General features: G+C 41.1%; 1 protein-coding gene across 3 annotated transcripts in view; it reads right to left on the bottom strand.

Annotated features, from left to right (window-relative positions):
* lpgat1 (lysophosphatidylglycerol acyltransferase 1) overlaps positions 1 to 15658 on the bottom strand; it is an 80280-nt gene that overhangs the window by 26951 nt on the left and 37671 nt on the right. For all 3 annotated transcript variants that reach the window (XM_050058101.1, XM_050058099.1, XM_050058100.1), the window contains exons 5-6: positions 14335 to 14614; positions 2668 to 2794 (exon numbers count right to left, since the gene is read on the bottom strand). In XM_050058101.1, the coding sequence (XP_049914058.1) occupies positions 2668 to 2794; positions 14335 to 14614 (407 nt within the window). The remainder of the gene's footprint in view (positions 1 to 2667; positions 2795 to 14334; positions 14615 to 15658) is intronic.

Genomic DNA, 15658 nt, shown 5'->3' with positions numbered 1-15658 from the left:
ATATATATAGCTAAAAGCTCTGCTGGTTTTCTACCCGGAAGTATTTGTAAACAACAAGGCGATTCCCTCTATCGTCCTGCCGGACGGATGAGTCATGGCCTTGTAAAAGATTATGTTTGTTTCTTTTAGCTGGTGAGAATGTGTCGCTGCAAACGCGACAAACATCCACTTTGACGGCGTTTTCTGCGAGCGCGGCTGAGCCATTTTGTACCGCTACATGTGTTTCTAGTGGGACTATGTTTACAAGCACAAGAGTTCAGCGAGCCACCGAAGGACTGCCCTGCAGATTTACTATTGGTTCTGCAACGTAGGGAGTTTTTTTAAACTCTGAAATTGTATCCGCCCATCTACACACAAAATCAGGGAGAAAGTCATCAGTCTTTAGTTAAGCAAAGCATCTAAAGACTGACTTGTGAGTCTAGGCTGAAACTAACAACTATTTTCGTCATTGATTAATCTGCCTATCATTTCCTTGATAAAATGTCTGTAAAATGTGAAAAATGTCATTATAATTCCCTCAATTCAAGGGAACTTTATTTTCTACTTTAAATTACTTGATCTTACACACTGTAGCAGAAGAGGAGTCTCTGTACATGCTTAGAAATGTCACAGGCGTGCACGAGATAAACAAAACGAGGACTAGAGGTCTGAAACTCAACGGGGAACCTTTAATGTCAGGTGTGTTCTGCTGACTCACCAGGTATACAAGGTGTGTTTTTTCTGCAGTGAACCTGTGTTATCAGTGGGTGGATAAACACCAAGTTCTCCCTCGATGTAAAGTGAACGCTGCTAAAGTGAGTCACATGAACAGTGCCAAGTCCCAAAGTCTCTGTGTACCAAACCAGAGTGGCTTGAAGCTCTAATATAGACCTGTGATGCGACTCTGTGGTAATATAGATTCCTCTTATGGAGGAAATATTTTCCTCTGGTTTGTTTTGAAGACAGAGATACGGGGAGGGCTATGAGAAGGAGGACAGGAGCAAACAGATAGCTGTATCCCGGCAGCAGCGTTAGCAGCAGAGAAGCCGGACTTGCTCAAACGGTCCGCTGGAAAACCGAAGATCAAGGACGCGGTGACGCGGCCCTGCCACGGCAGCCGCCCGTGGGCAAACAAATCAGTCTCCAGCGTGCCGCTGTCCAGGAACCTCGAATCTGTAGGGGGGGGGGGGGGGGGGGGGGGACACGACTCGCGGCAGTATTTTGAATTTGAGTGCAGTAACCGTTTTGGCCACATTCTTACATACAGCACCTTTAATATTGAGTAGCTGCCAATCAGGTGCTTCAATTTGCACAGATACTACAGCTGCACAGTGCACACATCAAGTACATTGAAGTTATTTAAATCAAATGTGCAAAGCATTAAGAAAAAAAAAATCCTGTTCCTAATTGTTTATTTTTTTATTCATTTTTTTTAATAAAATTAGTAAATAGGTATAATATAACAAACCCTCTCTTTAATCTTTTTAGCCTTGTCGCTGTCTCAAGTTAATTTCTCTGTTTTCTCAAAGACTACTCTCTAGTGTGTGTTGCCATGCAGAGTTACCTGAGTGTTTATTTTTCACTGTCTGTACATCTTAGGCTACAGTTTTATATGACTTTTTTGTGCTTTTTGCTCCTAGAGCTTATCTGTCGCACTTGTATTGGCGTCATTGGTGTGGTTGTTGTCGGTTCTGTGCCACTATCTATCTCCTTTCCGCCCATGGTGTGACACCATTCGCAATAAACGCAAGATACTCTCACACTGAGCTAAAATAGAAGGAAAGTAAAAAAAAAAACATGAATAAACAGTCTCACACTGCATTTTGTCGTTTATGGCGTGTGGCATTTTGCTGCAGGCGGGTCTTAGCGCCCTGTTCTTACACAGCTCAGTGGAGTGAAGAGGACTAAATCAAAGGATCCGACCCTCTATACAGCTCAATTTAGCCAATCATGATAAGCTAAAAAATGCCTTGATCCTGAACCTGATCTCTGAGACCAGATCAGGACATCCCTACTCATTATCCCTAAGTGCAAAAACAGGGAGAGAGTATGATCAAATGTTTCACCAGCAGAACACAAACTTGAAGAAATCTCTGCCTGCAGTAACTTTCTGCATACCCTTAATCCACACCCCGTTTGTTTGACACAGCAGCCACAGAGCTCATTATGCTTAAGTATTGAAAGTAAGCTCACATTATTTGGGGTGGGAATCTAAAGGCACCTCACGATTATGATTCAGAGGACTAAAATTCGATAATGAAACAATTATCGATGCATCTTCATGCATCAAATTTTTTGATTCTATATAATGCTTTATTTTTTCTCAGTGTGACTACTTGCTCTTTTAAAACCTAGTGTTATAGTAATGATCCATAAATAAGCAAACAGATGAATTTACTTTCATACAGTGTTATCAAATTATATATTATGAAAAAAAATATTGTGATATTCCTTGCCATATCATCCAGCTGAAGTACCACTACTGATCTAAATCATTTTAAATGCATTAACAATACACAACTACTATCATCTGATAATATAATGTGGTGCAGTTTCATGTGATGCAGTTATTTTGCATGTGTGCTGCGTAATGTATTTGCATAGTAAAAATGGCTCTGTGTTCCCCTCTCATGTGAAACCTAGGCGAGATCAAACCAGGTGAATGTAAAGAGCAACATTTATTCTTACCTGTAGTGAACATGTGTGACTGTGGGAGGCCTGTAGCCAAAAATCCAGGTCTGGATGTCCATGGGTTTGGCTTTGGGGTAAGCTATGGTCACATCTATTACCCACTGCAGGCCTTTACGTTTATTACCTGTCGTGGAGGAAACACAAACACAGGAGGTTAGGACACATTTGAGAGGCGGGGATCAAGGCTCAAACATGCTCAGCATCACCCAATATTTTCAGTCTGACACACTGAAGTGATGATCACTGCGAAAGCTTTCTTTTTTGCCCACAACCAACAAAGCTCTGAGGTCAAGGACACACAGCACAGCGGCCCCACAGCTGGTAGAGATCCAGCGACACTTCGATGAACCCTCATCATCCAGATTAAGGACAGTATCTCTAGCTACCAGGTGTCCCCCGAGATTTTTATATGATGCAGCCAAATGCAGGCTGGTTACCTGCCAACGTGACTGGTGGAAAAACACAGTCTGACCGGCTGGAGTCCCAACTTGACAGAATTTGGCTGGCAGCTCCAATTATGACTCACAGTAAAAGAAACATTTTACCTCCAAAGATAATCCTTCATATCGTGTTATTTTACCGATAAATTACCACAAAAGGTGCAGATAAAAATAAAAACTACAAACTGAAAGTCTGGCGGAGCCTCTGCATATGGCAGGGTAAGAGGGAAGACGGCAGGTGGGGAGGAAGTAAAGACAGAAGAGAGACAGGAAGGGATAACAGAAAAGAGAGGGAATGCCAGACATGTGATAAGTATTTGTCAGCTGTGAGGGTGCATGTGTGTCAGGCTGCACGGTATGAGAAAAATATGCTGTATGGAATTAGCCCGCACATCACGATAACAATATTACTTGCAATGGACACATATGAAATGAAGAATACATTTTCCCATCTTAATCTGTTGTGATATACTTCTGTTAACGATAGCCCCTTTCACACTGCCAGATTTTCCGCGAATGTTGGGCCGTTTTGCCGGCAAGCTGCGAGCGTTTAGACACACAGAGCCGGATTGGCGAGATGATCCGAGGCTCCCAGTTTTCCGCCTTGTAGGGTAGACATATTGGCAGAACCTTTTAGTTTAAGCAGACCGAGACAGCCTTCAGCAACAGGAGGGGCTGTTGATGATGCAGCAAGTGCGAGCCACTGGCGGTGGATAAACAGGAAACAGCTGATAGCAGGAATTAGCGAGCAGCTAGTAGCAAGAGGGAAACGCAAACCTGACAGACACTGTAAAGATGAGCAACTGGGGAGACAAGGAATTGCACGCCCTCTTGCCCTCGCAAACGACGAGGCCATTAATCGTCAGATGACGGGAACGGTGAAGGACGGGCCGATTTACAAGAGAATCGCCGAAGGACTGACCAGCCGCAGCTTCCATCCCACGTCACTGTTTACATCACATGCTGAGCTACACGTTTTGTTACTTGCTCACGCCCTCCATTGCCCCGAAAAAGGCACATTCTGTATAAACAAAAGTAGGCAGGCGGCATTTTGCTGCACTCCCTGATTTTGTTTTAATGCTGCCAATGCTGAAAAAAGACTGATTGGGCTTTCCTGCAAATTTGCATAATTCCTATCTAAAAGGGCTATTGTCATATAATGCACATTTTTCTTTCTATTTCACTGTATTAATTATTTCATATTTACATAATTCTATTTCATACTCTTACTTATAATTCTCTATTCTGTACACCGTGACTGTAACAAATCTCAATTTCCCCTTGGAGATCAGTAAGATATTTCTGAATCCGATTTCTGATGCTGATATGCCAAAACGTGTCAAAAATGAGCATCTTTTTTAAATCAAGGTCCATGTCCTTTTCTCTCTGTTAAATCAGGCTAAATGGTTTCAAAAGTTACAAAAGCAGTGTTGTAGTACTCGCAGTCAGCCTTGAATTCAAGACCACTGTTTGACGGTCTCGGTCTCGTCTTTTACACTCGCACGGCAAACCTTTAATTTATCTATTACTCGGAACAGCTGTATGTTTAATGTCCGGATAAGATGGATCGCACATTAAACAGAGTTTATCTTGCCAGCTCCCCAGTACAAAGTCCACGTAATGTCTGATGGAGCCCATGTGTGAATAGAGCTCTGGAGAATTCACACAAGCAAGTGGGCGTGTTGATGAGGTTTCTAACATGAGGCTTGCATGAAACTGGAAATCAACAAACAGCTGAGGGTGAAGAGGGGGGTCATCTATACGAAGACAGCAACGAAAATGTCTGGAGATGGTGAGATTTGGGAACTTATGTCAGTAAAGACTGAAGACTGATGCTGAAATCACCAGACAAATTGAAGGAACGGAGAGAGACTACTGTTGTTTAGGACCAAATATGAACCGGCTACGGTAGCACAGTGTAATCAGCGTCATGACCTGCCTCCTGTACGCTCTACCCAGGTAGCACTCCTCACCTAAACCAAACAGAGTTTCACCTTTAGGTCAGATTTGTTGTGTGCTACATGTGAAAGCAATACCCCTGATAATGTCCCAACCTGATTCCTCGGATACTGTCTGGAGTGTACATCAGAAAACAGCTGTAGATTTAATTCAACAAATGAAAGGGCGATGTTTCAACATTAAACCACAGACATTACTTGTTTGTCTGAAGTATGCAGTGACTTCACACAGTATGTCAACATGTGTCACTATTGGGAGTGGTGAGAAACAAACAGGAGCTGATCCACTATCACAACACTGCTGAAAGCCATGTTTCTTCACTTCTGACAGGAGCTACATGTTTCCCTTTACATCTCGCATTAGAGCTAAGCTATTCTAAACACATCCCACACCTGTCTGTGTACTGGACGTGCAGACATGAAGCAACGTTAACACCCATCTATGGTTTCTGACAGCAAACAAGTGGGTTAACTAAGCACTGTGTGTTCCTTTAAGCTGAGCACGCTTGTCAAAGGTAAAGGAGAAAAACACCAGCAGCCTCAGTCGGCACGGACAGATCTAAAATGAGGTTGATGTGAAGCAGTGCAGCATATTTGACTGCCTGACTAATGTCACAGGCTGCTGTTACTGTGCAGTGAGCACTTCCCTCTCTGAACACACTGGCTTCTTTATGCCAGGTTAGCATACTGAGTCTGTGTGTGACAAAGTCAAGCTGCATTTTTCTGATCAGACACGTTGACTTTACACCCCGTCAGAGCCAACAGCAGTAAAACAGGAAATGTTGCTAACAAGTCTTAATTTTAACCTTTTCACACACATAAAACACAGAAACATGTGGGGTGAGCGGGCTAAAGAGTGTGACACAGACATTACCAAGACAGTTATGGTTCACAAACAGAGTTCTCTTGATTTAGGTATGCTATGTTCATGCATGTCAGTACAAATCACCTTGTCAGTCACCGCTCCTTCCTCTCAACAGACAATGCTATCCATTGTAACTGACAAAACGCAAGTCACTTTGAATGTGGGAGTTGAGCAATACTGCGATATAAACCACGAGAAAACAAAATGTGTTGGCTGTAGTAGATTTTGCCATGCTGTGTTTATACTGTGACAGCTATGTCTTTCATAACTGTGTGTGTGTTGAGCTTTTGTTGCAAATCAATCAGCAGAACTGCTTTATCACAATGTTGGCTTTTCATAAAATGTTTTGCATCAATGTGTTGAAATACCTGGATTTGTCAGGTGCCTAAATTTGACACCATTTACAGTCTCCTAAATGATCTTTCAGAAAATCTACTACATCATAAGACAATGCTAACCAAGCTAGCTCTCTGAGGCTAACATGTTGCTAACACAACATTCTAAGTAACTGTTGCTGACTGTTCGCTAAATGTTATGTATTTCATTCTGTATACTTTTACCCTGAAGCAAGAAGATGCATCAGAGTCCCATATTGCAGGCTCAACTGTTTTAAGAACTCCTTTGTCCCTCTGTTCATCAAAACCCTATGGCAAGCTAGCCACAGGCTAACTCTGAATGTGGGCAGTGCCGAATGTGGCACACATGGTTAGTTTATCTGCTAGCTGACAGCTAGCTGAAATGAACGTTAGCCATGGATTTATAAAAAGAACTGAACACAGTGTTGGAGGTGGGGCTTGGTTCATTCCTATCAAAGTTGCTCAGTGGCACATGAAACCAAAACAAGTTTAACTTCCAGGTATAAAATTACCTGCATCATTATTAGGCTCATAGAGTAAACACATTAGAGACTTTGCCAGCCAAGTGGCTAGCTTCCGGTTAAGCCCTCGACTAACTTGAATGGGGATAAAAATGATTCAATCTTGGGGTTCTTCTAGACTTTCGAAATGCTATCGGACCTAGTGGCTCAAATCCTGACAGTGAAACGAGTCATTCTGACGCTCAAAAACATGTATCCACTGATTTACAGACGTCTTTTTCCCCAATATAAGTCCAGGGTTTCCCACACATTCAATGTGTTTGTGGTGCATGTTTCCTTTTTTGGAGCGGCATTTCTCTCCTTCTCTCGCACACTGCGTTTTAGTGCTGTCTATTGTTTTCCAGCTTATTATAGATGAAACCTGCTGCATTTCCATTGAAACCGCGCATCCTGCAGTTGAGTGCTAGGTCTAACTAGCTAAGGAAGGTTTGCTTTCACTCGCCTCTGCAGCAGCTGCTCCTCTAATCCTTAGGACTAATCTGATCAGCTCTGACTGATCCTACCACAAACTGATCGAAAGACAGCCTTGAGTGTGATGATCAAACAGTTTATTCCTAAATTCTCCATCCCATACTCAAACTCAACAAACTTTTTTTAGGCCTTATGACAGAGTTATTGGTACATTTTCCATTTTCTTCCATTCCATTCCTGTCTCCTAAATCTTATCCAGCCAGGCAGCATCTCTAAAGAGGGGAAGTTTGTATTTTTCATAGCCAATATCAGACAATATCGACTGTTTAGACACAGTGACAACCAATGCCTCCTCCATCTTGGCTCAGAAGGAACACTACAGCCAGTTAAAGTCATGCATGGTCAACTGGTTGAGGCTCCAACTTTGCTGGTCAAAATTCACCAAAGCTGAACTTCACATACACATCAGAAAAGTTTATCTTCTGTCAAAAATCCATTTATTTTAACCCAAACTGTGTTTTTTTTCTAATCTTAACAAGAAATACCTTTCTGGCAGAGAGCCCTGAAGGCAAACTATCCAAACAGAACTCCACGCAATGTGAAGATGCAAATTTGCTTTGCCACCAGAGGTGAATGTTTTATTTTCCCCTATACTATCATGATGACTACAGGTCCATCATACAATGGACAGTGTGCAATATTTAGCTGGTAGCAGTCTGTGCATGTACTGTATGTGTGAACTATGTTATTCTGAATTTATTTAAAAGCAAATACCGTCTGTGTCCAAAACAAATTTCCTTCAGGATAATAAAGTCTATCTTATCTTATCTCTTGTGGGCTCCATGTGTAAACCTGTGAGATTAATCACTGTTACACTTCTTATTGGGACTTACTGTTTATCTTTCACTGGTGATATTTTGTTTCTTCCCAGCATGGAGGACATAGCAACTAATCTCACATTTATTTTTAAGTAGAACAAGTGTCCTTGTCAGTGTACTGATAAGTTCTTTACAGTATCTTTGGTCTAGCTCTTTTAATTTTGGCTCTGATTTTAACCTTTATTATTAGTGTGCTTAGCTCACTGTAAAGCTGAGCACATACATGCAAACTGAGGGCAGAAGACCATGAATTACACAAGACCATGGAGAAGTCACGCCTCGGTTTACTTAGCATTATATTGGTTTCACAATCTAGCACCTGATAAAGCACAGGAAACGCAGCAGAGTCACAGGCTGCTTGCTCATTTCTACCAGTTTTACAGTGACTTGATAGGCATCCTTGCGACTGAAGGGAATGGCGAACGCCACAGATATCCCTGTGTGGGTAATTGGATCTAGATGTCTGTCCAAGTGTGCTGAAAGGCAGCCATCGTCTCCCGTGAGTGGCCGGCCAAAGAACGGGGCCCTGAGCCAAGGTATCGCCATTGCCCTGTGCGCTGTGACAAACAATACTGTAATAACAGCGGCCGTGGTAATTTAAAATGACATCGGAGAGGCCCTGTCCTTCTGTAAACGGTTAGAGGAAGGAAACACACTGGCGGATATCTGGCTCTCTCTCAGGCCACTCTGCAGGCCAATTACAACACTTGAAACCCACACATGTCCCCTCCCTGCGACTAAAACGTGGATATAAAAACCTGCCTCTGATTGGTTGCTGCTATCAAACACATTTACCTTTGGGTCACATGGAGCTCTATTCCCACCCTAAGATGACTCACAGCTGTGAACTTTGCATACCTGCCAACTGTACACACAGTTTTAGAACACGTAAACCTCATCAGTCTTAGCTGCACACGGAGTCCCTGTGAGTTATGCTGGTGACCGATGACCCATGCACCTTGTATCTGCGCTGAGCAGTGTATTTAGCCTGGTTGACATTGCATGGCTGATATACACAGAGACACACACACATTTACATCAAATCCTATTTTCTCCAAGTGGCCCATTTGTCTCTGAGTGAGTCAGCAAGCTCTGGGCACCTCTGCAGAGCATCAGGGAGGGTCAGAGGGAGACAGAGCTGTGTCTTTGATCAGCCAGGCACACACACACACACACACACACACACACACACACACACACACACACACGGAGCGCAGGATAGTGAGGGGCATAGCGCTCTTCTGGGTATGTGTGTTTTTTTTCTTGCCCTGGGTTTTAATGCCATTAGCTAGATTCAAGTGGAAGGACAAGCCCTGCTGCAGCAACCAGCTTCCCCTCCTCCTGAGCTGCTGGGACAGAGGGAAGGACACAGGGAGACAAAGAACAAACTGGGATATGAACTGGAACTGCACAAAAACATAATGTGACATGAGAAGAATCGACACGTCCAAAACCCTAAAATGTTTACAAAATCCTCTTCCTGCCAGAGGTTATAAACAAACCCTCTGCTGTCGTCAGTGTTTGTTGACACTAAAGACTTTCTGCTAAATTAGCAGAAAAGCCCAAACAAAAACTTGCATATGCAGCACATAATTTCGCACATAAACCAAGCGGAGCTCGTCTTCATCTGAATTTTTACGACGGCTGATTAAGAGATACTCCTGCTTTGGTCTGACAGTCTGTTTTGCTGAGGGATAAACAGACAGCCCCACGCTGTTAGTGCTGAGGCTGTCGGACGCAGAGCTGTGTTAGCAAACTCGTGGCAGGCTAAAGTCCCTCAGCCACATTCTCAATAATGCTGGCCCAAAGTCTCTCCAAATTACTATGAACACAGCACACCCTTAAAATGGATTTTGAACCAAAGCCAGGGGAGTCTGCTGGGTAACGGAGTGTGTATGGGCATCAGGGACTCATTGCAACTGTGTGTTTATGGCTGTTTAACGCTGTGCTTTTTGCTGGGGACGGCTCCAAGGAGCAAAGTTGCTGTCTTTGGACAATTTTGCTTAGTTAAACCGTGAACATGTGTTCTTATGTTAGTCCATGATCCAGATTTAAGGGGGCACGAGCATCTTTCTTTATAATAAGGCCCTGATCCAGGGAAAATACCTTTTGTTTCTCTACTTCAGCTAAAGAAAATTCACTCATGTTGCAGTAAACATGAAAATGCTTAACATTTTCACATCTTCTGAAGATGTAAATTAACATATTTTAGGACAATTAATGTTTAACTTGAGCAACATTTCAGGTTAGATCCCTGCAGAGAGCAAGTTATTGCATCTTGATAACAAAAGAAGTACTTTTAAAAAGGTGGCCTGTAGTTTAGTTAGAGATGGAAATCAAGAACCGGTTTCTCATTGTTTGATTCATGGGAATCGTATGCCTCCGAGTTTATCAGTTCCTTTTATAATTGTCGGCATATTTTTCTGACAGTTGCACAATGCAAAACACTGACATCATAATCATCCATCTACATTAGTGTAAACTTGCAACAAGCAGGAGTCATGGCAGAGAGGAAGCAACAGCCCAAAGCTTGGCTCAATTTCATAAAGAAATATTACAACAGTGCTGCATTATGGCCGTACAGTGTGAGTTATAGTATGCAACATGTGCTGAACATAAATCGGTCAGTGCGAATTGAAATCACCGCAGTGGCACCCGTGCAATACAGCTCTGTGCTGCCTGTGTGTGAGACAGAGCTGCCTCTTTGTTTGGGGTGATGGTTTGTGTGCTTGTCTGTGTGTGTGTGTGTGAGGTGAATGGACAGCCTAAAAATATTTTCTCATTTCATCTATGCTGTGCTGAGACTAAACCTGTCCAGGCCCACTTTCATTTTCCCACGGAGAAAACTGGTTGTGAATTGATAAGGGAATCAACAAAGAATCTGACTGATAAGGAGAACTGATAATGGCACTGGTAACAATGAAATCTTATCAATTCCCATCCCTAAAAAATGTTCTGGTTACTGGCAAAAATGCAATAACAAAACACTGGTATAAAATGGCAAAGACTATGGACATTGTATGGACATAGTAAGTGATGCATTTGTGATGAATACTTAAATTGAATATATTTAAAGACCTTGTCAAGATCATTTTAAACCAAAATTTTAATTTAGACAAATCATCCTTTTCAGACACTGCAGGTAAATATAAAGGTAAGTAGTATATATGTGGTCCTGTGCAGAGGTAGGTTTTAAGTAGAAATATGGATATCAGAGTGATTTAGATTAATCTACATTTTGCAGTATTAGCTTCAGTGGTAGGTTTAAAGATTTCCAACATCGGAAATGTGGACTTTAACATACAATGGCTTGACTCATTTTGAAAAACAGAAATTAAAGGGTGGATCAGCACACTGCTTATATTATATGTGTCTCATTTGGTTATTTTCATTGTTTTTATCCTGTGCTGTCAGCGGTTATTGTATTCCTCTATTTTGTATTACTGTAGTTATTTGATTTGCTGCACCTCAGTGTAATCTATAGGGCAGTAAGTTGCCAACTTTGCTTATTTACTTCAGTGATGACATTTTATATTTATTGTATTTTTATTGTTCTTTGTATTTTCTCAAAATTGCCTCATTTTATTTGCTTGAATTCTGCATCGTTTTTAAATCTGGGATCAACCATGTGACGCACTTTGTAACTTTGTTTTGAAAAGCACTTTAACAGACTATTACAGTTTATAACTGTAACGAGACAAAAATGTTTGTGGCAATTAAGACCTTACAAATTCAAATTTAAGACTATTAAAAGGTGTGGTGTGAAGGATTTAGTGGCATCTAGCAGCTGACACTGCAGACCGCAACCAACTGAAACTTCTCCCATGTGCCAACCATGCAGGAGAATTAAGGTGGCTGACGCGAAAGCACAAAGACCCCATCTAGAGCCAGTATCTGTCAGTTCTACTGTAGAAACATGGCGGACTCTGTGGAAAAGGATGTACTCCATATGTTGATATGAACAGCTTATTCTAAGGTAACAAGAACACATATTATTTCACGTGATTATATATGAAAAAAAAACCATGCTTATCATGTTACATTTCTGCCAATATATCCCCCTTATCCTCCACACTGGACACATTCATAAAATTGAATTCAAGACATTTTAGTACTGTAAGGACCTGCAGATGCCCTGTGATCGACCGTAGTGTACACCCCCAGTTGGTTTCCGTGCTTTGTTAAGGTGTGTTTCCTCTTTTTCTTTTGTTAAATATCTTCACATTGATGCAAATTAAAACCAAGTCTCAAAAAAAGGAATTTCCCTCTCAAAGGTTGTTAATTGCAGCGTTATCTTCCTGCACACTGGCTGTATTTAGGGCTGGTCTCTAGACAGAAAAATTACTCTCCTGCAAATAACCGCTGGGGTTTCAGGGACCTTGATGCAATTTCTGGCACCTCTCTGCACACCACCCCTTTCCTCTCCTGGCAATCATTACCAGCAAACCCCTTTCATTTAAAGCAAGACTCCCAGAGGACAGTGGGACACAGAGGTGATGATTTAATGCTTCATGTTCATCAGCCCTGGCCTTCAAGCCAACACAAGTCTACATCTGATCAAGAGCTACAGTAAATGATTCACAGAGACTGAAGTTAGGGACAAAAAACTTTTGTGAGACTTCCCCAGGAAAAGCTTTCAATCAGTATGAAAAAACCCTACAACTTCAAAGAACACCCTCATATTCAGTCAATACTTCATTTGAGTGAATCAAGTGTCATCTCACAATAAACTTAAAAACCATTTAACAATTCAAATCAATGCTGTCAAGCAATCAGCCTGTTTTTCCCAAATTCATATCAATTAAAAAACACCTCACAGCAAAGTCAGCAGCAGCTCTTTGTTGTCTCATTTTAAAACTCGATGTGACTCAGGGGAGATGTAAATAAGAATAAATACCAAAAAATAGGCATTCTGTGCTAGCCATTTAAAATGATATCTGAAGATTTTTTGCTTTTAGAAATGACAGGCTTTATTTATAGCTTTTAAAATGTGGGAAACATGACTGAGGGTTCATTTTGAGGGAGAGTTCACCCTGGTGGCCTGGAGTTTAAGGTGCCAACAATGCAATCGAAAAGAAGCACAGCCGAGGACATCTGTTGCATTACATTCCCTGCTTGTATCATACTCTTCAGTCAAGGCAAAGAATTATGGAGGTCCATTTCTGCCAGTGTGATGGTCAAAAAAGTTCCTGTGAATCATTATAATGGGAAACTTTCTCAAAATAATGACTTACTTATTTTGAAATAATGACTTACTTATCTAGAGACTTGGAATTTCAAAAACGTCTTATATCAAAGGAATTACTTGCTTATCTCACAATGACTTAGTATCTCAATATATTGATTTAGTATCTTAAAATAATGACATAGCATCATAAGATAATGGAAAACTTTTTCAAAATGACTTAGTATCTCTTAATAATAACATCTCAATTCTTACTTATCTTAAATTGATAATGTCTTAATCTTAAAATAAAGATTTGGTATCATAAAATAATGGGAATCTTTCTCAACATGACTTAGTATCTTATAGTAATAACTTACTTATCTCAAATCTTACTTGTTTTAATATCCCAAAAAAACGACTTACTTATCTCGAAAATAACTTCTCACTTATCTCAAAATAATGACTCACTTATTTCAAAACAATGACTTGCATATCTTAAAATAACAACTTACGTATCCCAAAATAACAACTCACTTATCTCAAAATAATGACTGAATTGTCTTAAAATAATGACTTATGTAAAAATTATAACTTACTTGTCTTGAAAAAAATGACTCACTTATCTCAAATTAACAACTCACTTATTTCAAAATAACAACTTCTCAAATGACTTACTTGTCTTAAAATAATAACTTATCTAAAAATAATGACTTCCATACATCAAAATGACAAGCATATCAAGACTTATTTATCTCAAATAACTCATCTTAAAAAATGATTTAAATAAGTTGGTATCGTTTCTCATTAGTTTGAGATATTAAGTCAATATTTTGAGAAAGGTTCTCATAATTTTGAGATACCAACCCATTATCTCAACAAGGTCTCTCATTATATTAACTTACAGGATCTTTTTATCTTTTTCATCACAATTGCTAAAAAAAACAGGCCTTAAAAATACATTCCAGTCCTGGGAAAACCTCTATAGATCCAAACAGATCCTACAACTATTCCTGCAACAATCTGGGAAACATAACCCCCCCCAGATAAAGTATTCTGTGTGTTAGTTACCTGTCTGGTTTGGGGTCCCAGTGTCACCGCCCACACTGCCGTTCTCCTGCTGGGCTGACAGGGTTTTCAGGATAACGTGGGTGGCCCCGAGACGAGGCAATGTGACGTGGGTCAGGTGGGGGAGTGAATGCTTCTTTGCAAACAACTGGCTGGTTTCCCGCCTCTTGCGCAGGAAGCCGCCTTCCGGGAACAGCACTATCCACTTCCTGTCGCGGCTGTGGTAGTATTTGTCTAGGTGATCTTTTAGGTAGATCAGCTGCTTGTCTCGGTGAGCTTTACCCTGGGGGAACAAAGGGAATACCACTAAGACAATGCAAGCATCGTAGTTTAATTCATTTAAGTCTTAAACAGGTGATACAGTTATGGCACTAGAGCTTCCAGAGCAGTTTCAGTTGATTCAGACCACCTGCACAAAACTAGGTGACCAACATTCAAAACAAGAGCAATTATCCTCAACAGCTGGAAGCTTTCTACATTTCCGCAAAGGACACCAAATGATTGAGGCTAAGTGCCAAAATTCATTACGACGATAGATGTTTTTGTCAGCATAAAAACAACCACACAAATAAAAACAGGCAAACACAAATCACAAGTTAGAGTCAGAAACGCTGCAGAGCACTCAGAGCAGCGTTAATGGCACGACTGAAATGGATGCAAAACATGATGGCCTTGACAACATTAAGAGCATTAGCAGTGACGGGACGAAGAGGAACAGGATTGATTTTTAGTTAGGCTCCGGTCAAAAGCCATTTTAAATGCATTAGCATAGCCGGGCTGGACTGTGTATGTGTCATGTGAGCGCACATGCAGCTGTGCATAGTGGAAGTGCTTACAACACAATGAAAAAAGCTAAATATAAAGTGAAGTGAGGAGATTTGTGACTGCAGCTGCAAAGTCTCAGGCATTCACAAACCTATACATGACCTTCAGACTGTTCTGTGGTTTCACTGCGGTTACAGGAGCATCATGAATGGAAGGAAATGCACTCACAATGTTGCTGTGCAGTCAGACTGTCTCTATGGTGGGAAACACGAGAGTTCCTTTTCTGTCAGAGTGATATCTTTATTCCCTCAAATGAATAATGTTTGCATTTGGACTTGTCTGAATTTGACTGAATCATCTGATGGTTTATCTTTCATATTCGGCCTCCTGTCCGTCAAGTAGGGCTGCCCCCTGATAGCCGACCAAACGTCAGTCGACCAGAAAGGTCATTAGTCGGCAAGATTTCATTGTTCGCTTAGTCGCAGAAGAAGAAAAAAAGGTGAAACTATTGGGAGCTGCGCCTTGTCAAAATAAATCAAAACCTATATGACTGGACCATGTG

Source organism: Epinephelus moara, chromosome 12, assembly GCF_006386435.1.
Source record: "Epinephelus moara isolate mb chromosome 12, YSFRI_EMoa_1.0, whole genome shotgun sequence".
In the NCBI taxonomy this organism is placed as follows: Eukaryota; Metazoa; Chordata; class Actinopteri; order Perciformes; family Serranidae; genus Epinephelus; species Epinephelus moara.
This window is presented reverse-complemented; position numbering and strand designations above follow the sequence as displayed.